Source organism: Macrobrachium nipponense, chromosome 17 (assembly GCF_015104395.2).
Source record: "Macrobrachium nipponense isolate FS-2020 chromosome 17, ASM1510439v2, whole genome shotgun sequence".
Lineage (NCBI taxonomy): Eukaryota > Metazoa > Arthropoda > Malacostraca > Decapoda > Palaemonidae > Macrobrachium > Macrobrachium nipponense.
The window spans coordinates 68,627,650-68,653,349 of NC_087210.1; the positions used below are offsets into that span (position 1 = coordinate 68,627,650).

Consider the following 25,700-nt stretch of genomic DNA (forward strand, 5'->3'; position numbering starts at 1 on the left):
ATATCCTTAAATCCATGGTAGAAAGGCGAGTAAAAAACTGGGGGTTTTTCACTTGCCTTTCTACTGTGGACTTTGGACTTTTCTAATGTCAAATGTTCTCAATATAGTGTTAATGAAATAACATTACGTTGCTCTATTTTTTGGCAAAAGGCCAAGCGCTTGGACCTATGAGGTCATTCAATAGTGAACAGTAAATTGAGAGTAGAAAGGTTTTTAAGGTTTAACATGAATAAAACCTCACAGTTGCACCATGAAATAGTTGCTAGGAGATAGTGGTTAGATAGAAGAAAGCATATGAATGGAAGTACAGTAGAAGGAATGAAAGGGATTGCAACTGGGGGGTGAGGGGCTCTGCAGAGAACCTCGAGTATTGCCAACAGTGCACCGCATGATGTGCACTGATGGCACTACCCGGTTATGGGGTCTTCACCTGCTTATTTATTTTCCATTTTATCTTCTTAACTTCCTCTGCAATGCAAGTAAATGCAATCCTTGCTTTTGAACATGAAAACTTTAACTGGATGTTAATGATTTAGCTAATCTCTAAGTATTTACAGCATGTTTGCTTTCTAAAAATCATAAATTGGTACAGCACTACACAATGTAGGTGTACAGTGCATACTTAAAAAACTGGATGGGCGAGTGTAACTTTGCAGGGAATTCATTGAAACATTTGGAATGATGGTAAATAATAATTTTCAAAATTTTACAAATACTATTTTATCAGGCACACCATTTATGGTCATATAATCTCTGAATAATGGTAATGGTTGTCTCTCAACATTTATAGAAAAACTTAAGACCTTCAGGTAAGAGCAGATTCAATGCCTTTCCTTCATCTTTATGTAACTTGAGAATCCATAAAACTGACTGTATTTCAAAGTCTGAAGCATTTCTGGTTGTTTGCAAGAGTAATTTCCTATTTTGCTTTATTTATACAAACCAAACCTGAGCATTGCTAGTTTGGTTATTTGCTACTGGACCATTTTACTTTTGATTCCTTGTTGTGAACCTGATTTCACTCACTAATGTTTAAAAATTTGATCATAAGAAAATTTATAACACTCATTAGGGGTCATAAATCTTAAATATCATAAGGCCATCCTGACCGTATATCAACACAACCTTAAAATAAGGCAGAAAACAAAACTTGGAAATTTTAACTTTATTCAGTTATCAAACTTTCACCATTTTCAAGATGAACACAGTTTTAAACCTACAGCTCAGAAAAGTGAGCAATGGAATGATTTTGTACAGGGTGCAACACACACTTTATGGTATCAAATGAATCAAAGCAGAAGCCAAAATCATATAAATAACCCACCCTACACTGTACTGCAACTATTTGTAGAATGAAAACTACAAAAATACACCAAAAGGCCAAAATCACAACTTGAATCGATTAAAAAATCTGACTTACTGCAAATTATGAAATCTGACTTACTGCAAATTATGAAATCTGACTTACTGCAAATCATAAAATAGATGTCCACTTTCTTTGCAGTTTTCCAACAAATGCTGCTGAAGGATATCAAACAAAATATAAAGCGCAATATGAAAAATAATCACATAGTTGGATGTTATCTGTACACCATTATGAAAATTAAACAACTACAATATACCAGTCAAATGAGGAGTAACTGCTTAATTAGTTGTAAAATATCTTGTAAATGACCAAACTAGAGGTATCTTCAATAAGGAAATCAGACAACTCCAACATTAAATCAAACTTAAAAGGCAATACTATACTTGCTTCCATACCACTTATTGCATTTCATCAAAGAAGAGGACTAACATTTAAATTTTTCTAAAAGATATTGTAAACAGTTTTACCCTGAAAAAAGAAATGTACCCTAATATTGTAGGTACATAATACCAATAGTCAGTTATCAAGTTTACAAAATTTGATTTGGAATACATGGTAACTCCTCAAGCTTTTGATATTTACTTAATTGGTTAAGAAAATACGGTTCAAAAATTAGTGCACAAAATCAACAATATACTGTACTAATAGACAGACATGACCATTACAAATTTTAAGACTGAAAACTTAAACAAAATAGTATTTATAGCCAAATATTTGATCAAACTAGAAAATTTCTCTATCAAATTCACAGATTAAGATATGGAGACCTATGTTATATAAAAACATCAAGTTTTTTAAAGTCTTGCTAAATGTAACCTAAACTGTTTGTGAACATGATTCTCTTCAATAGATGACTCTCTGTATTATAAACAAAACCTATGAGACTTTTTATATCAATTTACTGTACTTGACTCATAGAGTGCTCATCACTTCACTTTGAAGCTAGAGTATACTAAACCCTTCTGCCATCCCTAGATTACCTGCTTGACATTCATAACTATGAATCAGAGAATTGCTGAAAAACAGTAAAAATCATATTTTCAATTATTATGTTTTGCACATTTTTTTATTTATGTTATACCATATCAGCTTATCTTTTGTCCTATTTTACACTATAGCCTTCACTAACACCACGAATATGCTTTTTAAATTTAAGTATATCTCTAATAGACTATTACAGGATTGGAGATGACTGTAAGGGTAGTTTAATTTTTTCTCAAAATGGAATTCCGATTCAAATCTTACAACTTTGCAAACTATAGTTGTTCAGATAAAAAGTTTGTCAGGATCACCTACTCTAACAATACGTACTGTCTATCATTCAAGAGCAACTAATCAATGTTTTGGCATGTTTTGCAAAACTTTTCAATGCATATAACAAGAACAATGAAATAAATTAATAAATTTTGAAGTACTTTATATGAAAAATACATAGTCTAGGCCCATTAAACTGAAGAACACTTATGGCATAACCTGGAAATCAATGACATTTTGTCGGCAACATTTCATTTCATTTTTTTCTCTTCCATCCATAATTTACATTTAGTGAGAAAAAATATACAAAAATACAGTATATTGTATATCTGTTAGTTAAGCACTTGATTAATTAGTAGTGTATAATACATACTGATATTTGACAAAACATTTTTAAATCTTAGACTAGATAAATAGTTTCAATATTTTAAAACTGCCACAAGACAATTTATCATGTATTCAATATCTCATATCAACTTTCTCTTTAATACATGCATATTAAATTCTAAAAAGCACCACATCAAAAGTAAAAATTATGAACAAAATACCAGGACAGGATTGTATTGCACATTGTAACACCATTAAAATGAAAACAAAAATAGAAACATTATTTGAAAACTGAAAATTTTGCTCATACAATTATAATCTTACTTCATAATTTCCACTGTCACCCCATTCCTAAATGACAGTCTAGCTTTTGAAATAAAAATGATAACCAAGAAAATAAGGTAACAACTCAACATAAAACCAATGAAAGTATGATTTGTATGCTGCAACCCTTTGAAAATTACTACAATGAAAATAAAGACAGCAAACTCAAAAACTACAGTTTACTGTCAACTGTACTACAATATTAAAACTAATCAGTTACATATTGTCTTGCCAAATTACGGTGATGCATTACTTGGCTTTCATAAGCCTTACTTTGAATAGTTCTTCCAAAGTATGTACATTCTATATAAAAAAAAAATTGAGTCAGGTTTCCACTCCTATTAAGATATTCAAATCCTTTTCATAATTTGTATAAGTTTAACACTGAATCATTAGTCTGATTAAAATTTTCATGAATTACTGTTGAGCACAATTTTAATAATGATATTAATACTGAATGCTGAACAACTCACTCATTCAGCAATTCTTTCTCACATTGACTGATTGGGATATCATATTTAGGCCAAAGGCCAACCACTGGGACCTATGAGATCATTCTGCAATAAAAATCATGTTGAAACTTGACTGAGTTGTGGACATGTGCAATAATATGCAAGAGTTTATTCATGACTGCAATGTGTACTAAGTGTGTTGATGGAAATGTGCTTTCAACAAATCAGTAAGCCATGACAAATGCAATGTATCTTTAACATGTTTTATCATTTTAATATCTTACCACAGCAAGTACATCATATAAAAGGGTGACAGTTTCTTTCATCTTTGTAATCTGGGCCAAAGAAATCTTTTTTTCAATGTGGAAGGGAGGTTACCAGTCTCACCATTGCCAATAGGGGAATAAGTTTTTCCACAGAACTCATGACTTGTAGCAATACCTGTCTTTAACCACAATACTGTTTACGTTGCAATATTACACTTCAATTTCAGTTTTATAATACACCTCCTTTGCATGGTAAAAGAAAACAAGCCATAGAAAAATATGGTATTGATATCTAACCACATGTCATCTTTGGACAAACCCAAATAAAATTTTTCCTCTAATCTCCTTTTAAAATTTTGTGTGATGAAATTATATGAACACTGAAGTCAGTAGAAAATATTGAAGACTAATATATCAAGAGGTGAAAATAATACATTAGTAATTTTATTTACAAAACAGTCTCTGCAATAAAACAAAACTGTGTACATATAGAGAATGAAAAAGCTGAAATATCAAACCAGTAAGTCTGGAGTGTTGACAATGTTTATGACTTTACTGAAGATGATTTTGGGCAAACCATTAAAACTTTTGCTTGAAAATGACTACTTATTATGTAAGCCAGTGATTAAAATAATTATCTATGTTACCTGCAAAAGATTCAATAATATGGCCCACAGATGAAAGCATGAAGAGTCCTCATTAATGCTCTAGAAATTCTCATGGTGCAAGTTTCTACAAAAAGGGCATGAAAAAATAAAAGAAGAAACAATAAAATTTGATGGCTATGTGATTTTTGTGTGCCATTTTGCAAAGTCAAAGGTGACTGGAGACACACAACAGTACTCAAATATTTCATGGAGCTCATGAAACTATCTAGTTCATTTACATAGTACTAATATAATTTGTGGCTCATCAGTTTAAACTTGGAATTTTTCATATGGAAAGATAGAGAAAAAGACTATAACAGGAAAAACTGAAGGCATTCACCGTAGATGTCTTTCATAAGAATAAAACAAAACCCGAATGCTGAACTAGAGCAAAATAAAGACGACAATTTACACACTGACACCAGTCCCATCCTGGTAAAAAGTGATGAAATGAGATGAAGTGATATGAATGACATACATAATTAACAATCAAAAACATTTTAGGTCAACATTCTGATTAACCTGGAACCCACTTCACATTCCTTTCTACTAACATTCTTGCACTCAAGCTACTAACTACCAATCAACCTGAAAACACATTAGTTACAAAATGTTGATCAATTTACAATGCGTAATGATATACAAACATCCTGTTTAAAAAACTATGTAGTTCCCTGTTCATAACAAGCCATCTATACTTCTCAAGGATTTTGACAATCTAATCCATGTCAGGTACACCAATAAGGTGAAGCCGTCTTGTTTCCTAACAATTCCGTGCCTAACATGCAAAGTGTTGCATGTAAACTTTCTGCATCTAGCTAAAGGTGGATAATAAAAGTTTGACAGACTCCATTTCCTAAGAGATCTTCAAGCTGAGCACCAAACCTTTAAGCACATTCAAGTTCAGAAAATCTACCTTATAAATAAGTACTAAGAGAATTTCCAAAGAGCAAGACTATATAAAAATTTTAACCTATTAAACTAACTTTTTTGTTTTAATTCACTATTGGAAGAAAATTTCTGTACAACAAAACATCTCTTGTATGTTGTATAGTCAGCTTAATTATCTTCATAAACAGCACTACACTCACTCCTAAAAGAAAAATTATTTTAAGTTATAAACTACGTGTACAAACAAGCAGTTTATATGTTCATAAGCAACACGTTTTCATTTTTCATCTGTACACATTTTCTGAATAAGGTTATTCCTAGCTTAATATAAAACTACTTCAGAACTTGCCTATAAATTCTAGCCAATCATCAACTTAGTACAGTAACTGTAAGAATACTGAAATGACTGGGATACTGCACTAAGCTAGGGATAGAGTGCTATGTAATATACCTGAATAATATCCTGGACTAGCATTAAATTAAGTTTTCATGTTTGCAAATATACTTTTGCCTTGCTACTATAAAATGATTTACCATAGGCGCTCCTTGTCTGTCTGTCAATAGCACTTTGAGAGTACAGTGAATAGTTACATGAGAAACTACAATAAAGAAGTTTGTGAATATCAGTTTTTTCAAGTTTTGTCAATTTCAACCAAGAACTATAACCTAAATCACTTTATGCACTTGCCCAAAAGTTTTCTAACAAATCTCTGAAAAAACCAAAAGAATACTCTGTTATTACTAAGTACCCAGCTAATTAGAATATGTCCAGTTATACTGTATTCTACAGATAAGGAGACAGCAGTAGCAAAAATAGAAACTATACTGCCTCTTAACCAATTATTCAGATGTTTCAAGTTACGAAGTTACCGTGCTCTGGGTAAACAACAAGCATCATGAAAAATATCAGATACTTGTTTCTACTACCTTTTACATAAAGATAATAGTACAGTCCTTGGGGAAGTCTACATACATTCATAAGTACTTACCAAACACATCAGATCCAGGTCAGTCAACACACTGCATTCACCCACTTCTCCACTTACTGCTGAATCACAAAAATAATGCTATGCCAATAAGGTTAGCAGAAGAATCTCCATAAATACCTATATCTGAATATTTTACATTTCATAAAAAAAAAAAGAGCTTCAACATCTGCTTATAAATCAACTGCAGTAAGAAGTTGAATGTACACTAGTAATTTAGGAAGCTGTAAGGCCAAAAAGATTCTAAATTTTTAGCACAAATATATATAAGATGCAATTTTCTTTGATATTAAAAATCAGTTCAGTCATATGAAAGTTAACCAGTGAAGAATCATATGACAAACTGAACCATGATTATTCTATCAATTTACCAAAGCCATTCAAACACTCCGCACGAATACATTAAATAGCTGACACTTAAGTTTATTTCACAATTTTTAAAATATCCTGAGATGTGAATAAGCTTTGGTAATACTTACAGCATGGAAGGGTCACAAATACCTACTAAGTTTATGCACTTCAATGTCATGACACAAAATCACAAAGATTTACTATCAGAGCTCTAAATAGATTTGCAGTTCTCCTTAGAACTTTTAAACCCACTCTAACATCACAGTTGATTATCCCTACCCTCATTATGGATGAAATTTCACCACAGCATGCGTTTCACATGCACAGTAGTGAATGAATTCTTAATTTGGAGACCAAAATTTTAAAAATATAATAATTTAACCAATCTTGTGCTAAAAATATCCCAATGATTATGAACATCTAAGCTTTTTATACTCTACAGCTCATCTTTTTCTAAAAGCGTATATCTATTCTTTGAAGGTGCCAGTTTCTTGAAGGTTGACTCCGGTGGTGTTGTTGGTCTTTCTTTAGGAGCTTGATTAACATCACCTGATCTATCTTCAATCTGTAATTTTGGAAATTTAGGATTAATTCAATTTTTTACCAACACCACAATATGTACAATACAAAATTCTAAAAAGAAAAAAAAAATGATTTTACATGACTTTAAAGGGAACAGAGAAGAAAAAGATACTACAGGAATTAGGTCAAGAATATTAAAAACAAAGAGGATGTCCAAAAGTACCTTTTTTATATATAAAAACTTATAAAACAAACAGGAAAGACAGGAATTAAAGTTCAGTGTGAAGGATGGTAGTAATGGATTTGAACTATTTGAAAACTGGAAGAAATCAGAAAACAAGATAATGGAAGTTATTTGACTACCTTGCTGACAACCAAGACAGAGTGATGAAAAGTAACAATGCATTTGTGGACAATGCTCTTGAAGTAAAATACACTGTGTTAGAAGAGTACAGAAGCAGCCAGAGAATGAACATCATGACCTCTTATTTTAGTGAAAATTAAACTCTGAAACAGATTGATAAGAACTTTTTAACAGCTACTCTAAATCAGAGGGTTAGTGGGGTTGGAGTTCCTAGAGACACGACAATAAGGGCTGAGAACTGAAGAGTACAATGCACTTTTTTAGATCTATTGCACTGCACATACATGAATTGTTGGAAATATCCTTTTTCAAGGGGACACTTGTAATAGTATCCTCTTCCTACCCAAGTCGACAAAAATTTAACCCAATAAACCCAATTCTATAAAATTTCCAGAGTTTAATACCCATAAAGAAATGGGGAATTGCCCAAAGGCTCTTGAGGGTGGAGAGCTTGTTGACTGGAGAGGTATCAGGCCACACTGAAAGAAAGAGGCATCTCCTTTGAATGACAGACTAATCTGGTTAATCTCAAAGTGTGAAGACTAACAGTCTAAAACTCTGATGGAGAAAGTTGACAAGAGGATTGATGAAGGAAAGTGGACTACAGAAGAATTTCTCATAAGGTTTGTTGGGAGGCAAAGGAAATCATCATACCATAAATTAATCCTGGAGCAATTTCATGCAGATATAATCTACTTATCAATAATCTTGGCTGACTGAAATGGTGAAATTCAAAAACTTCTAAACATTCCAAAGTTGTCTTACAGATTTCATATTTAAATCTTCAGTCATGGGAATAGTAGCTAAAATTAAGATACTGCTGATTTAGCTACACACTGATCAAGTCACCATGAAGGGACTAAGAAAAATTATATATCCCTTCCTAACCATAGGAGGCAAAACTGACTAAAGGAATGTAATCTGACGTGTTTCTCAGGGTAGTGATCCTAGCACACTACTAATTATGCTATATACATACAAAACATGACTGTCCTTACAAACATGTTTGTTAATTGTGCACATGATGCTACTCAACTGAAATCAATCCTATTCAAGTATACACATGTGGTTGTTAAATCTCACAACTGATGCAGGTGAAATTAGTACATGGTGCAAATCATGGGGGATCAAGTTAAACCTTAACAAAACTCAATGTGTGACTGCTATTAGGCCTGACAGTGGACCCCTCTAAAGCAATTTTTCATTGACATGGTATCTTTACTTGCAACATATTTAGTTTATTGAAAATTAATTTTGAGAACAAACACAGTACATTCCTTTTTCAGTTGGACAAAACAACAGATAATGTAATGGACTTTATTATTTTTGGTGACCTTATCATGTGGAGTTATTTCATTTTCCCTTGTTTACAAAATTATTCATTGCTTTGGCCTTCAATTATTGACACATCTTAAAACTGTTAGAGAAAGACCTGAGGTCTTTTTTAAGTTCTGTTTATTCCAGATGGTAACAAAATTTCTTTTTCCATAGCGTGGTTGGTCTTTTTCATTGGGACCTTTGTCCTTGGAGCATTCTTGTTTCCCAATTAGAGTTGAAGCTTGGGTAATAATATACGTACTATATAGTAATAATAATGGAGGGGAAAAAATTGCACAAGTCCTATGCAACCAAATTAAGTAAAATTTGTTTGATACAAACATATTACATTGAAACATCCCAAGAGGTTATTAAACTCAGAATATTCAATTAAAAGAAATTTTTGTGCACACGAACTGTATAAAAATTAAAATGTGCCATTCCAGCAACAAAGAATACTCTACAGTCTGTAGAGTATCAAAAGGTACCTCAACTTACCTGTGCTGTTTCCTCTGTTGTTTCAGGGTCTGGGCCGTAGTGGAATTCTCTATGAAGCTTCCCACTGTACAAATCTGCTAAGAAAGCTTTCAGCTTGCCCGGAACATATGCCTGACTGTAATCTTGAAAAAAAAATGCAAATGCACATATGGTTACAAACACAGACAATGTAGACAAAGATATGTATTAACTTAATTAATTTAATTTACTAAGTTTGTTATACCTTACTAAATTTAGTAGTATAAAAATTTTTTTCTATGATATACATATGAAACAAATTATATGAAGAAGGCACAGCCTAACATGATTCAAGAATGTCTACAAGAAATTAATTTAGGTTTTTCTGATCATCTAAAAGCTATTGCTAGATTCTATTTCACAAGATTAAAACTTTAGTAGCATATTTCTTACATTTAAATACAAAAATTACTAATGCAGTATACATATTTCTTCAGAATATCTTTAAGAGGGCCGGCTGGCTAATGCCATTTTTTAAGGACAGGACTTTGACCATCATACCACTTAATAAGGTGACTTGGGACATCTCCAACCTCGTATGATTTTCGCCTCTGACCTTCGGTTTTGTGACGCAGGGTGATTTATCCCGAAAATAACCAGTTTTCAAATTCTATCTCCTCCCTTGATATTTAATATTAAGACCTGGGATTACTACCTGATGTAGACCTCCAATCCAATGAAGAGTTTTTTTTCTAAGTAATTTTTTTGCTAGATATGAATTTTTTCATTATGGTAAAAAAATAAACCCTACAAATCAGGGAAAAAAAAAAAAAATTAGAAAAAGGGCTTCATTTGATTTTTCTATAATGTCTTTCTAAGTTATATACTAAATTTCAACGCTATAGGTTTAAAACTGAGGGAGAAGATAGAATTTGAAGGTCAATAAGTATACAGTGTTCCCCGCAAATACCACACCCCCCAATGAGTATTTAAAACCCACAAATAGTTAGAACCACCACAAAAAATGCTTATAACTGCCTATCTTGAAAGTTCAGATACCAAATGTATACCTTAAATAACATCCTACTTCAAATATACCTAAAATTACTAACCTATTACTGTATTAATCTTTGAGGTTATATTATTAACCCTTTAACGCCCATTGGACGTACTAAACGTTGATATAAATTGTCTGTTGGGTGCCAAATGGACGTATGGTACGTCGATATAAAAAAAAAATGTTTTAAATTCGCAGAAAAATAGTTATAGGCCTACTAGGCAAAAACTTTTGAATCATGCGCCTTGGGGGATGCTGGGAGTCACGGATCAAGGCGTTGTTTTGTTTACAATCATTACCTAGGCGCGCAAGCGCGAATTTCTCTCTTCTCACACTAAAAAGTATCAGCGACTTCTCAAAAATTATTTCGTCACTTTCACATAATTTTTGCACCATTTTATATTAGCCGTTACATGTAGTATTATATATGAAAATGTGCGCAATTTCATGTCAAATACAACAACAAAAAACTCATGGTTGTAGCTTTTATCAGTTTTGAAATATTTTCATATAAATAACGATAAGAGCCAAAAATTTCAACCTTCGGTCAACTTTGACTCTACCGAAATGGTAGAAAAACGCAATTGTAAGCTAAAACTCACACATTCTAGTAATATTCAATCATTTACCTTCATTTTGCAACAAATTGGAAGTCTCTAACACAATATTTCGATTTATGGTGAATTTATGAAAAAAAATTTCTGTTCGTCCGCGCAGTAACTATTCCGAAAAAATCATAAATTTTGTTATCCGATTGTGTAATGTTTGCACCATTTTAAATTAGCCGTTACATAAAGTTTTATATATGGAAAGTGCGAAATTTCATGTAGAATACAACTAAAAACAACCCATGGTTGTAGCTTTTATCAGTTTTGAAATATTTTCATATAAATAACAAAGTGCCAAAATATCAACCTTCGGTCAAATTTGACTTGACCGAAATGGTAAAAAAACGCAATTGTAAGGTAAAACTCTTATATACAAGTAATATTCAATCATTTACCTTTATTTTGCAACAAATTGGAAGTCTCTAGCACAATATTTCAATTTATGGTGAATTTATGAAAAAAAAAAAATTTCCTTACGTCCACGCAGTAACTCTTCCGAAAATAATCAGAATTTTTTTCGTCCAATTGTCGTAATGTTTGCACCATTTTAAATTGGCCGTTACATAAAGTTTTATCAATGAAAATGTGCGCAATTTCCTGTAGAATACAACAACAAGCAACCAATGGTTGCAGTTTTTATCAGTTTTGAAATATTTTCATATAAATAACGATAAGTGCCAAAATGTCAACCTTCGGTCAACTTCGCCTCGACTGAAATGGTCAAAAAATGCAATTGTAAGCTAAAACTATTACATTCTAGTAATATTCAATCATTTACTTTTAATTTGCAACAAATTGGAAGTCTCTCACACAATATTTCGATTTATGGTGAATTTATGAAATAAACTTTTTCCTTACGTCCGCACGGTAACTCTTCCGAAAAAATCATAATTTTTTTTGTCCGATTGTTGTAATGTTTGCATCATTTTAACCCTTAAACGCCGAATGGACGTATTAAACATCGAGTCAAAATGTCTCCCGTATGCCAAATGGACGTACCATACGTTGACTCAAAAATTTTTTTTTTAAAAATTCGCGGAAAAATACTTATAGGCCTACCAGCCTAAAACTTTTGAATCACGCGCCTTGGGGGATGCTGGGAGTTCACGGATCAAGGTGTTCTTTTGTTTACAATTGTTACGCAGGCGCGCAAGCGCGAATTTCTTTCTTACCGCACTAAAAAGTATCTGTGACACATCTCGGAAATTATTTCGTCACTTTGACATAATTTTTGTACCATTTTAAATTAGCCGTTACATGGAGTATTATATATGAAAATGTGCGCATTTTTATGTAGAATAAAAAAAAAATACTCATGATTGTAGCTTTTATCAGTTTTGAGATATTTTTATATAAATAACGATAATTGCCAAAATTTCAACCTTCGGTCAACTTTGACTCTACCGAAATGGTCAAAAAACGCAATTGTAAGCTAAAACTCTTATATTTTAGTAATATTCAATCATTTACCTTAATTTTGCAACTAATTGAATGTCTCTAGCAAAATATTTTGATTTATAGTGAATTTATGAAAAAAAAATTTTCCTTACGTCCGCGCAGTAACTCTTCCGAAAAAAATCATACATGCAATTGCGGTAATGTTTACACCATTTTAAAATTAGCCGTTACATAAAGTTTTATAAATGGAAATGTGCGCAATTTCATGCACAATACAACTAAAAACAACCCATGGTTGTAGCTTTTATCAATTTTGAAATATTTTCATATAAAAAATAGTAAGTGACAAATTTTCAACCTTCGGTCAACTTTGACTCTACCGAAATGGTCAAAAACGCAATTGTAAGCTAAAACGCTTATATATTCTAGTAATATTCAAGCATTTACCTTCATTTTGCAACAAATTGGAAGTCTTTAGCACAATATTTCGATTTATGGTGAATTTATGAAAAAAATAACATTTTCTTTATGTCCCCACGCGGTAACTTCTTTCTGAAAAAACAAAATCATACGTGGCGATTGTGGTAATGTTTGCACCATTTTAAATTAGCCGTTACATAAAGTTTTATATATGAAAATGTGCGCAATTTCATGTAGAATACAACAAAAAATAATTGAAGGTTGTAGCTTTTCTCATTCTTGAAATATTTGCATATAAATCACGATAAATAGAAAAAATACCACGTTCGGTCAACTTTGACTCTACCGAAATGGTCGAAAAATGCAATTGTAAGCTAAAACTCTTACAGTCTAGTAATATTCAGTCATTTATCTTCATCTTGAAACAAATTCAAAGTCTCTAGCAAAATATTAAGATTTATGATGAATTAAAAAAAAAACTTTCCTTCCCTCCGCGCGCGGATTCTCCGCCACAAATCTCCGAAATGCGTACGTCCCATTCTCGGAATATTTGCTCCGTTTCATATTAGGCATTTCATAGAGTTTTATATATGAAAATGTGCGCAATTTCATGTAGAATAAAACGAAAAATATTTGAAGGTTGTAGGTTTTCTTATTTCCGAAATAATTGCATATAAAAAATATATATATATAAAAAAAATCAACATTCGGTCAACTTTAACTCGTCAGATATGATTCATGGTGAATTTTTGAAAAAAATATTTGTTTACGTCCGCGCGTTACGAATTCATGCATTATTTTGTGATAATATTTTCTCTGTGTTGCTTTTATTGTTTTACAATGTGTTATATACCAAAATAATCGCAATTTAGTGTACATTACAACGAAAAAAAAGTAACTTGTTACCTTTAACCGTTTTGCGCACAGCACGATTTGAATACAATTATATATGAAATTTCGTTTTTGCGCTATCATATATCGCATTATTTATATATGATAATGATCCTTTTTTTTCATTTTTGATGGTTACATACTAAACTTCAGCCAATGACAAAAAAGGAGCCAAAAATGAACTCTTAATCTTGGAAACTAAGCGCGCTATGATTTTTTGAAAAAAATATTTTTTCCGCTTCCGCGCTCACTCTGAAACACCTCCGGCACACGGGAGACATTTTTTTTTTACTGCTTCGGCGTTTAAGGGTTAAATTAGCCATTACGTAAAGTTTTATATATGAAAATGTGTGCAATTTCATGTAGAATACAACAACAAAAAACAACCTATGGTTGTAGCTTTTATCAGTTTTGAAATATTTTCATATAAATAACGATATAGAAAAAATTCGTCCTTCGGTCAAATTTAACTAGACCGAAATGGTCGAAAACTGCAATTGTAAGCTACAACACTTAGAGTCTAGTAATATTCAATCAATTGCCTTCATTTTGCAACAAACAGGAAGTCTCTAGCACAATATTTCGATTTATAGTGAATTTTTGAAAACCGCTTTTTTTTACGTCTGAGCGTTACCAATTCATGCATAATTTTGTGATAATATTTTCTCAGTTTTGCCTTGATCATTTTACAATGTGTTATATACCAAAATTATCACAATTTAGTGTACAAATCAACAGAAAATAATTAACTCGTTAGCTTTAACAGTTTTGCTCACAGCACGATTTGTATACAATATATGAAATTTTTTTTTTGCGCTGTCATATATCCCAATATTTACATATGATAATGATATTTTTTTCCATTTCTGATGGTTGCATACTAAACTTCAGGAAATGATAAAAAAGGAGCTAAAAATGAACTCTTAATCTTGAAAACTAAGCGTGCTGTGATTTTTTGAAAAAAACATTTTTTCCGCCTCAGCACTCACTCGTGAATGCCGCCGGCATACGGGAGATGATTTTTAAAATACCGCTTTGGCATTTAAGGGTTAATATAATTTCAAAGTCATCTTAAACATTTTACCATTAAAAATATACCTACAGCCAATAACAGAGAGAGAGAGAGAGAGAGAGAGAGAGAGAGAGAGAGAGAGAGAGAGAGAGAGAGAGAGAGATCATTGAATGGCAACATCATACATTTGACCATCAAGAGTGAAATTATGAATTATTTCTGAGACAGAGAGAATAATAATGGAGAGAGAGAGAGAGAGAGAGAGAGAGAGAGAGAGAGAGAGAGAGAGAGAGAGAGAGAGAGAATAACTCCTAGACTCGACTCATTCCCCTCCGCCAATTCATATATCAAATTGCCATTTACTCCACCGCCCACCTTCCTCCAAGTGGATAAAAAGACTGGGAATCACTATTTTTTTTGTCAATCTTATTAATACTTGAAAATTAGTTATAAGGTAACTCATTTATTTATACTATAAAACAAATAAACATACATAAGTAAGAGAGAGAGACAGCGAGAGAGAGAGAGAGAGAGAGAGAATGTTATTGTTATTGTTTAATGTCATTAAACTTCATATTATTTGAAAACTAGTACTGTATATTATTATTTTACCCTAAAATGTAGTAATGCCCTTAAAGATATAATTATACATACACTTCCAGCCCAAACAGAGGCCGAGAGTTACCACTATGACATAGTGTATCTCGTGTGGCAAGGGGGGAGAGAGGAGAGTTGTGGCAAGGGGGAAGAAGGAGAGAGACGAGAGAGAGAGAGAGAGAGAGAGAGAGAGAGAGAGAGAGAGAGAGAGAGAGAGAGAGAGAGAGAGAGAGAGAGTTATCCTTATTTAAGAGTGAAATGGATAGATTATTTCTTTAAAATACTATCACATATGAATTTTGAAATTACTTATATTATTATTATATGAAAATATTAATAAACATGTATGCTTGTACCATAGAAATTCTCTCATCTCAATAAGAGAGAGAGAGAGAGAGAGAGAGAGAGAGAGAGAGAGAGAGAGAGAGAGAGAGAGAAATTGCATGATCTGGTGAGGGCAACACACTCCCCCTCCTGTCACATTACTTGATATATTTGACAGCTGTTGGACCCCAGCCATCTCAGCTTGGCTAACTGGAGTTCAATGACAAGATGCGGGGTAGAAAGGATTTTCTTTCATTCTTACATAATTTTTTAATTTATAAACTAAAATCTTGCTAATTCACTTTAGTATTTACTTTAATGAATTTATATTATTGCTGTTTACATTAATATAGAGATCTGAAAATTAGTAAATAACTTATTTATCATACAAAAAAACATATCTCAGAGAGAGAGAGAGAGAGAAGAGACCTCAGAGAGAGAGAAGAGAGAGAGAGACGAGGAGAGAGATGAGAGAGAGAGAGAGATGAGGAGATGAGAGCGAGGCGCTGTAATATTTCTGTAAAATACTTTCACATATGATTGTAATTACAGTTATTATTATTATTATTATTATTATTATTATTGAAAAAATTAATAAACACACTATACATATGTGTACCATAAAAATCTCTGATCTCAGGAGAGAGAGAGAGAGAGAGAGAGAGAGAGAGAGAGAGAGAGAGAGAGAGAGAGAGAGAAACACACTCCCTCCCCTCTCACATTACTTGATATATTAAACAGCTGTTGGACCTCAGCTTGGTACCTGGAGTGTGAAAGAAAGATGTGTGAAGACTGGAATTTCCTTCATTCTTACATATTTTTTTAAATTTATAAACTAAAATCTTACTAATTCACTGTAGTATTTTCCTAATGAATTGATTGCTCTTTACATTAATATTAATATTTGAAAATTAGGTAATCATTTATTTATCATACAAAAAACTTATATCTCTGTAAGAGAGAGAGAGAGAGAGAGAGAGAGAGAGAGAGAGAGAGAGAGAGAGAGAGAGAGAGAGAATTATTATTGTTATGTGATATCATTTAATCTTATTAAACTGACTAATACAGTATTGATGAATATTAATATTTTAAAATTAGTAAATCATTTTTGCATCATAAAAATGTATTTAGGCATGAAAATAACATCAAAATACACTAACTAGTGATTATTTATCGTCAGAAAACCCCGCGAATAGATGAATCCCCCACAACTAATTGGTAAATATGGTCCAGAGAGAAACCTGTGAACCTTCCCTCCTACGACTCATGCCATTGCTTCCAATTTTTTTGACAATAATTATCAAAATTTATGATAACAAAAAATATTGCATTTTCTAGTACGGATCAATGTTTTTGGCTTAATGAGTTACGTTTACTAATTACCCTGTAACTACAAAAGTAAGAGGAATTTTGACAAAATATTTCGTATATGCATTCTCCATTGCCATATGAAGCTCTATGAATTTTTTCATGACTGCGTTTTTCACCCTATACCCCCATATATAGGGGTACCGGCTGGCCCCCTTAATTTTTTATTAACTAAAATTGATGGAGCACAGAAAAGTATTGCATATAATGGGTTTACAATCTCATATCCATAACTTTTAACAACCAAAATGTTTTGTGGAGGGACATATCCACTTGCAAGAGTCAAACGAACAGTTGTATTGAAGATGATGATTTTAATAAAACTTGTTTTGCTGTAACCAAGTATATATTGCATGTTTAATCGTCATATCTATTGTAACACAGAATATAAATGCATACTGCAATCAAGCACATTTGCATTTGGTAAGATTTACATTCTCATAATCTCAGCTGTATTACCACAACATGTTGCTGGATAAAACATAACTCAAGAGATACATTTTTCATGTAAATTAATTAACAAAGCTGGGTTTAAAATATGCAAATACTTTACTTATAATTCATGATTAAAAGTGATTTCACCAGTTTTTGATGTAATTTTATCCTACTCCAAAACATTTCGCATCCTGCACATCATTGATTCAATTCAGCTGCAGCTATAACCTTCTGCTTAAATTTTGTGGTAATCTTACTAATCTTCTCTACTGTAAGGATGCATAAAAATGTATTTAATTTTTACATATAGAAGTTACTGAGAATTAGTAAGTTGTAACAAGTTGGCCCTTTTAATGCAACTCTTAATAAATAGGCCATAGTTTCAGTACATGACGTCAGCAAACAGCCGCTCCTCAATTCAGTGATTTATGTCAGGTTGCCATTGTTTATAACAATGTTTTGCAAAGAATACTAAGTGATTGTTATTTATAAGATGTTATTTATAAGAACAATAATAAATTATGACACACGTCAAGTTTGGCTAAATGAATGATAATTTCCACTTATCAAAATGAAAACTTGCAAATTAAGCAAAGCCTACTGTAATCTACCAAAAATGCAACTTGCATAACACATGATATACAGTGTGTGATGAAAATCATATTTTGGCCATGAAATTTTGAGGGACACATACACAAGATCAGATGATACGCACGTATGTTGCTTATTTACGGTTCTTTTTATACTGTACATTGTTGAGTTTTGCAAAATACTTTTGCTAAAAACAAAATGTGTATGTTTATTATGCAGTAAGCTTCCGTTCCAAAATCTGTACAATCAGAGAACTAAACACAGCTGGCCCTAAAGGTTCTGGGTAAAGGATTGTGAACCTGTATTAATTTCATCCTTAATAATTTCAATCAGTTCAATTTCCAACTGACCAATATAAATAAAAAATGTATACAACAGATTATTGAAGTAAGTACTGTACTCATCATTTCTATTAATATTAAATTTTCATATTATTTTGGCATGGGTTGAAATGTAGAGCCAAGTTCAAGAATACTAATAAGATTATAATCATTATGAATATAAAAATGAAGGCTACAAGAACTTTGATTATTATTAAATTTTTAAAGATAAAGAAATCTATAAATTTTAAAGAAAATAAGTACCAAGAGGCCGGTGGATGGCTAACTGAGGGTTAAAAGTGTGCTTTGGGGGGGGGGGGGGGGGGGGGGGGGGGGGGGGGGTGGGTGGGGGGGGGGGGGGGCAAAAGATGCAGTCTTGGACATCATACTGAACCCCAATTTTATGCATTTATGACTGGTAGGGATATTATGAACAATAAGAAAAATTTCTCACTTGGGAAGTACTATGTACATAGAATTAAAAGATTCACCAAAACTAACCTGGGAAGAGGTACATGTGTCTGAAGGAATCAATAGCAATGAGAGGGAGGTCCTTCTTAGATTTGCCAAGATGATGCAAAGGATGTGCAAACTGAACTCCATCAGCTGTCAAGAAGTTCACATTCTCTGAAAGAAAAAATATATAAAATTTTAGTGAAATATGTGGCTTATTACAGTAATCACTAAATATATGCACAAATGCAGTTAACTAGGAATACAATGTAGGATTTATGCCAAAGGGCAAGCATTGGGACCTATGAGGTCAATCAGCACTGAAACAAACTGACAGTAAAAATGTTTGAAAGTGTACCAGGAGGAAAACCTCGCAGTTCCACTAAGAAACAATTGTTAAGAGAGGGTGGAAGCATGATGAAATCATGATAATATAAACAGAGGTACAGCAAAAGGAATGACAGGGGTTGCAGCTAGGGGCCGAAGGAATGCTGCAGAGAACCTTAAGTAATGCCTTCAGTGCACCGCATATGGTGCAATGCACCGCATTAAGGTGCACTGACAGCACTAACCCCATATGGGCGCACTTAAGTGACGATGAAAAAATTATTTGCTAGGTCTTACCCCACACACACTACCCTGATGAAAAGTAACAAATGTTAGCTACCTCACTGCTGGTTATTCAAAATAGTATGTAAATATTTCACACCAAAATTATAGCTCAGGTCATTTATGGTGTTTTTTTTTAATTTCATAAAATGATTTCATGTTATAAAATTTAAAAGCAATATGGTTTGGAAAGACAAAGGAAGATATACCATCACAACTAAGTACAGTAATTGCTAGACCTATTAATGCTAGTATATGAGTTTCAACATCATAAATATGAATGATGCCAAATTGTAATCAAATATTTTACTAATATGTAGATCTTCCAAGAGGGAAACATAGAATTCAAGTTATGAAATGAAAAGAATAGAGGTTCTGGGCTATTTCACTATCACTATACAGTTTAAGTAAAGTTTCTATAATTAACAATATCATAAAAAAAAAACAATATAATGGAGGAAAATATGTGATTAATTTTCATGAACATTAACCCTCTTATGCCGAAGCGGTAAAAAAAATTGTCTCCCTTGTGCCGGAGGTGTTTCAGAGTGAGCTCGGAAGTGGAAACAATATTTTTTTCAAAAAATCACAGCGCTCTTAGTTTTCAAGATTAAGAGTTCATTTTTGGCTCCTTTTTTTGTCATTGGCGGAAGTTTAGTATGCAACCATCAGAAATGAACAAAATTATCATTATTATATATAAATAATGCGATATATGATAGCGCAAAAACGAAATTTCATATATAATTGTATTCAAATCGCGCTGTGCGCAAAACGGTTAAAGGTAACAAGTTACTTTTTTTTCGTTGTAATGTACACTAAATTGCGATCATTTTGGTATATAACACATTGTAAAATGATATAAAGCAACACAGAGAAATATTATCACAAAATAATGCATGAATTAGAACGCGCGGACGTAAACAAATATTTTTTTCAAAAATTCACCATAAATCTAAATATTGTCCTAGAGACTTCCAATTTCTTTCAAAATGAAGACAAATGATTGAATATTACTATACTGTAAGAGTATTAGCTTACAATTGCAGTTTTTGACCATATCGGACGAGTTAAAGTTGACCAAATGTCGAATTTTTTTATATATATATTTTTTATATGCAATTATTTCAAAAATAAGAAAAGCTACAACCTTCAAATATATTTTCGTTTTATTCTACATGAAATTGTGCACATTTTCATATATGAAACTCTATGAAAAGCCTAATATGAAACGGAGCAAATATTCCGAGAATGGGACGTACGCATTTCGGAGATTTGTGGCGGAGAATCAGCGCGCGGAGGGAAGGAAAGATTTTTTTTTAAATTCACCATAAATCTAAATATTTTGCTAGAGACTTCGAATTTGTTTCAAGATGAAGATAAATGACTGAATATTACTAGACTGTAAGAGTTTTAGCTTACAATTGCGTTTTTTGACCATTTCGGTAGCGTCAAAGTTGACCGAACGTGGCTTTTTTTTTTCTATCTTTATCGTGATTTATATGCAAATATTTCAAAAATGAGAAAAGCAACAACCTTCAATTATTTTTGGTTGTATTCTACATGAAATTGCGCACATTTTCATATATAAAACTTTATGTAACGGCTAATTTAAAATGGTGCAAACATTACCACAATTGCACGTATGATTTTTTCGGAAGTTACCGCACGGACATAAAGAAAATGTTATTTTTTTCATAAATTCACCATAAATCGAAATATTGTGCGGAGACTTCCAATTTGTTGCAAAATGAAGGTAAATGCTTGAATATTACTAGAATATAAGCGTTTTTGCTTACAATTGCGTTTTTGACCATTTCGGTAGAGTCAAAGTTGACCGAAGGTTGAAATTTTGGCAATTATCATTATTTATATGAAAATATCTCAAAACTGATAAAAGCTACAATCATGAGTATTTTATTGTTGTATTCTACATAAAAATGTGCACATTTTCATATATAATACTTCATGTAACGGCTAATTTACAATGGTACAAAAATTATGTCAAAGTGACGAAATAATTTCCGAGATGTGTCACAGATACTTTTTAGTGCGGCAAGAAAGAAATTCGCGCTTGCGCGCCTGCGTAACGATTGTAAACAAAACAACACCTTGATCCGTGAACTCCCAGCATCCCCCAAGGTGTGTGATTCAAAAGTTTTAGGCTGGTAGGCCTATAAGTATTTTTCCGCGAATTTTAAAAAAAACTTTTGTAAGTCGACGTAAAATATGTCCAGTCGGCACACGGGAGACAAAAAATGTCGACGTAAAATACGTCCAGTCGGCGTAAGAGGGTTAATAGCATTTCAAACTATACAGTTGACAATACTGATAAAAATATAAAGAACAGCTGCATAGTACATTTCTATTGAACCGACTGTAGAATTTAGGCCAAAGGCCAAGCTCTGGGACCTATGAGGTCATTCAGAGCTGAAATGGAAATTGACAGAAAAGGGTTTGAAAGGTGTAAAAGGAAATCCTCACAGTTGAACTATGAAATCACAGTTTTTTAAAGTAAATTGTGTTTTCCCTAACTATACAAACTATTTTCTTTAGTAAATTGATATTATTGCTGTTTAAACTAATATTATTTGAAAATTAGTAAATTATTTATTTATCATACAAAAAACATACATCTCTGTAAAAGAGAGAATTTTAATTTTTATTATTTGATATCATTTAATCTTATTAAACTTACTAATACAGTATTAATTAATATTGATATTTGAAAATATGCTCCAAAGAAAAATCCATGAATGAGCGAGTCCACGAGTCTCGAGAACGCAAATATGGGGGGGTTGACTATACACGGTATTTGGCAGTTATAAGCTTACTTGTAGAGGGGGTTTTGCATTTCTGTGGAAGGTTCTGATACCCATCTTTGCGAAAAAGTGAGGTAGCAATGAACTTCCAATCCCTTTATTCTTTCTTTGTCACAACAAACCTGTGTAAACACTGAGGACAGTTAATACCTACCAATGGATCAAAGGCATATTTGTGTCAAAAGTAGTTTCTTAGCTCTTGCTTCTTCTGTCTACAAAGATATAATAATAAGATATATGTAGTATAACTAATATGGACGCAAAACAAGAGAGACAAATTGGAAAATGTGAACGCAAGTATGACTGCAAAGACAATGGGAGATGAAGGTCGGGGTCAGGTCACATCACATGATCCAGGTAACGTTAGGATTTTGTTTTCAGAGACGAGTTTAGAGCAGCCGAAGCTCAGCAAGCGCAGATAAAGAGTAGGTTAGTATACATGTCAGAACAAACAGTGGCTTGAAGGGGATCATCCAGTGAGCTACGTAACTTCTATTCTCTACAACTGTAAATGTCCTCTATAAAAAATAAGGTGACTTTTAACCAGGTCCAAGAGAGAAAATCAAATACCTACACACTAAGAACAATGCTGACACAACTTACGCTTTTGATCTGTTAATTCTTGCTGAACCAAAGCTGTGTATTTCTTGATGCTCTCAGTATCCTCTGGATTATGAAAGAGGATCAAAAATGGTAATCCTTCTTCAGTAAGTTCCTCTGCATTCTGGAAAAGAAACCTAAAATCAGTTTTTATGATCTATGGCAGTCAAAAAAACACCACATGCTTTAATCACTATAGGACAAATGAAATTGCAACTCTCAACACTGTATCCACAGCTAAAAACTAAACATTTGCTTAATATTAGTCTATGAACTACTATTTGGCTGTAAATGCATGGTCAAAAAGACAAAAACCCAGTTTGTGTGGGTTACCCTCAGCTCATCAATGCAAGATATGCAAAAGATTTTGGGTAGCACTCACTCAATTTAAATTATATTATTATACAGGCAGTCCTCAGTATATCCATGTAAGAGACAAAGGTTGTATTCTCATTTTAACGAATATACAGTACCCGTACATTAGAGCTGAACAGCTTGACTTGAGAAAAATTTCAAGCCCACAAAAACATCTTTGTTTAAATGCAATAGTTTGTGAATACCTGGAAGGTGATTTCTCGAACAAGAGGAATACATCGCTCTGTTGCCCAAATTGATACTTCATCAAAGGAATTGATATCTCCAGTGAAAGCATCATCTTCTTTAGACATGCCTGCTTTAAAAGCAATAATGCTCTCACCAGGTGGATGCATACTACGCACAGTTTCTCTGAAACAGTTAAGGAGAGCAATTAACTATGACCTAAAAAAATAATAGTACTGATTTTCAAGTCAATTTCATGAAAAAAAATATACACACAATACAACCAACAAGCCAATGTGTCAACAAAGGCAAATTATCTACCAATTATGAAAAGTATTCTGTTTTTCAAGTAATGTTCTCTACAGTGTTCCCCACATCACCCCCTCCTTATTGGCGGGGGATGCTTACTAGACCCCCCAGCGAATAGTTGAAACCCATATAAAAATGCTTAAAACTGCCTATTTTGTTAGGTAAAACTCGAGAAAAATCCACTAAAAATGTTTATACTTTATTTTTTTAAAATAGTTTTATCATAAAAAAGTGCATTTTATGACAAAACTGATAAAACAAAAAAGGAATTTGTGGATATTTCCCACAGAAAAATACAGTGAATAGGCAAATTTTCAGTGAATGATGGGGTACATATTCCAGAGAGAGAAATCCGCGAATACAGGGGTTCAATGTACTTCATATATAGGTCAACCAAAAAAAACCTTTCTAGATGGTACAACCAAACTAAATACCTTTTCAAATTTAATGCCTGACTATAGAAGGTAAGTCTGTATGTTCTCAACATGGTTCCTAAAATAAACACACATACACAAATAGAAGTAAGCATCAATTTCAACAACAACTGTGGCACACTGCAGATGGCACTTTTAAGATTCTCTACCATATACCTTCAGCACCTACTACTACATTGCTTTATGTTCTTTATTATTCATTCAACAACTCCCTTAGGTTTCTCCATATCTAACTTAATAACTACTTTGAAGGCATCACTTCATTTTCTTGAATGCAAAAATTAAAACATACTACATATGGAAATCTATATGGAGAAATACAAAAAATACCACAAGATTATTTTCTAACTTAAATATAGAGAAAAAATACAAGAGGAGGTTCTCACTGTTGTCTACTCAAAACGTTTGGTAGTACATTCAGGAACTGAAGAGTGCAACAGCACAATACTTAGTGTTGAATGACAAATGCTACTGCTTTCTTTTCTTAACAAGTGGACTAAATTACAATACATATTACAAGTTTTCAAATAGTCTGAGAACTTAAAATACAATGCTATTTTTGGGGTTTTTTACTTCAATCTGTCCCATCAACTAAGAGAAAAACCAAAAATTCTTCTATTCGTTGTAAAAAACAAAACAAAAAACCAAAACAAAATTGTACTAGAAGAATAGGCATGCAGATCAAAATTTGAAGTTATGGGTGGCACAGGGGAATGCTCCAAACACAATTTTAACTTGTGACCCTGTCTGTTCATATCTCTGAATGTTCGTAACACGTTTGCAAGTTGGGTGGCAACTGTGTATTCATTTCATCCCAAACATTAAATTACTCAATAAACTAGATATTCAACACTACTATAAAATAGGAGTCGAGTTGATGAGTTTGGCCACATGTAAGTGTTCTAAGCATTTTTACATTAAGGTTGAATCAAATTAAATATATAGCATTTACAACAAAGGGCAAGGACTGGGACCTGTGAGGTCATTCAGCTCCGAAACAGAGATTAACAGCAAAAGGTTTGAGAGGTGTAACAGGAGAAAAACCTCGCAATTGCACTATGAATCAATGTTAGTAAGTAGAGGGTGGACAGTAAGAGGGAAGAAAGAGAATATGAATGGAGGAAAAGTAAAAAGGAATAGAAGGGGTTGCAGCTAGGGGGCGATGGGATGCTGCAAAGAACTTTAAGTAAAGTCTACAGAGCACCGCATAAGGTGCACTGACGACAATAACCACCTATGGGGTACGGTTGGCTAGGTTATGTAATTCATTAAGATCGGTGTACAGTATTAAAATACGTATTTCTTCATCATAGTTTTGCCTAAAATAGGTTTATCAAAATGTAACACTATCATAGCTTGAAATGAAAAAAAAAAAAAATAAAAAACTAA

General features: G+C 32.6%; 1 protein-coding gene across 2 annotated transcripts in view; it reads right to left on the minus strand.

Annotated features, from left to right (window-relative positions):
- Positions 1-1,150: 1,150 nt before the first annotated feature.
- The window catches only part of LOC135196292 (endoplasmic reticulum resident protein 44-like), an 87,374-nt gene continuing 62,824 nt past the window's right edge, over positions 1,151-25,700 (minus strand). For both annotated transcript variants that reach the window (XM_064222994.1, XM_064222995.1), the window contains exons 6-10: positions 23,589-23,754; positions 23,032-23,152; positions 19,046-19,171; positions 9,566-9,687; positions 1,151-7,429 (exon numbers count right to left, since the gene is read on the minus strand). In XM_064222994.1, coding sequence (XP_064079064.1) covers positions 7,301-7,429; positions 9,566-9,687; positions 19,046-19,171; positions 23,032-23,152; positions 23,589-23,754 — 664 coding nt within the window. In that variant the 3' untranslated portion in view covers positions 1,151-7,300. The remainder of the gene's footprint in view (positions 7,430-9,565; positions 9,688-19,045; positions 19,172-23,031; positions 23,153-23,588; positions 23,755-25,700) is intronic.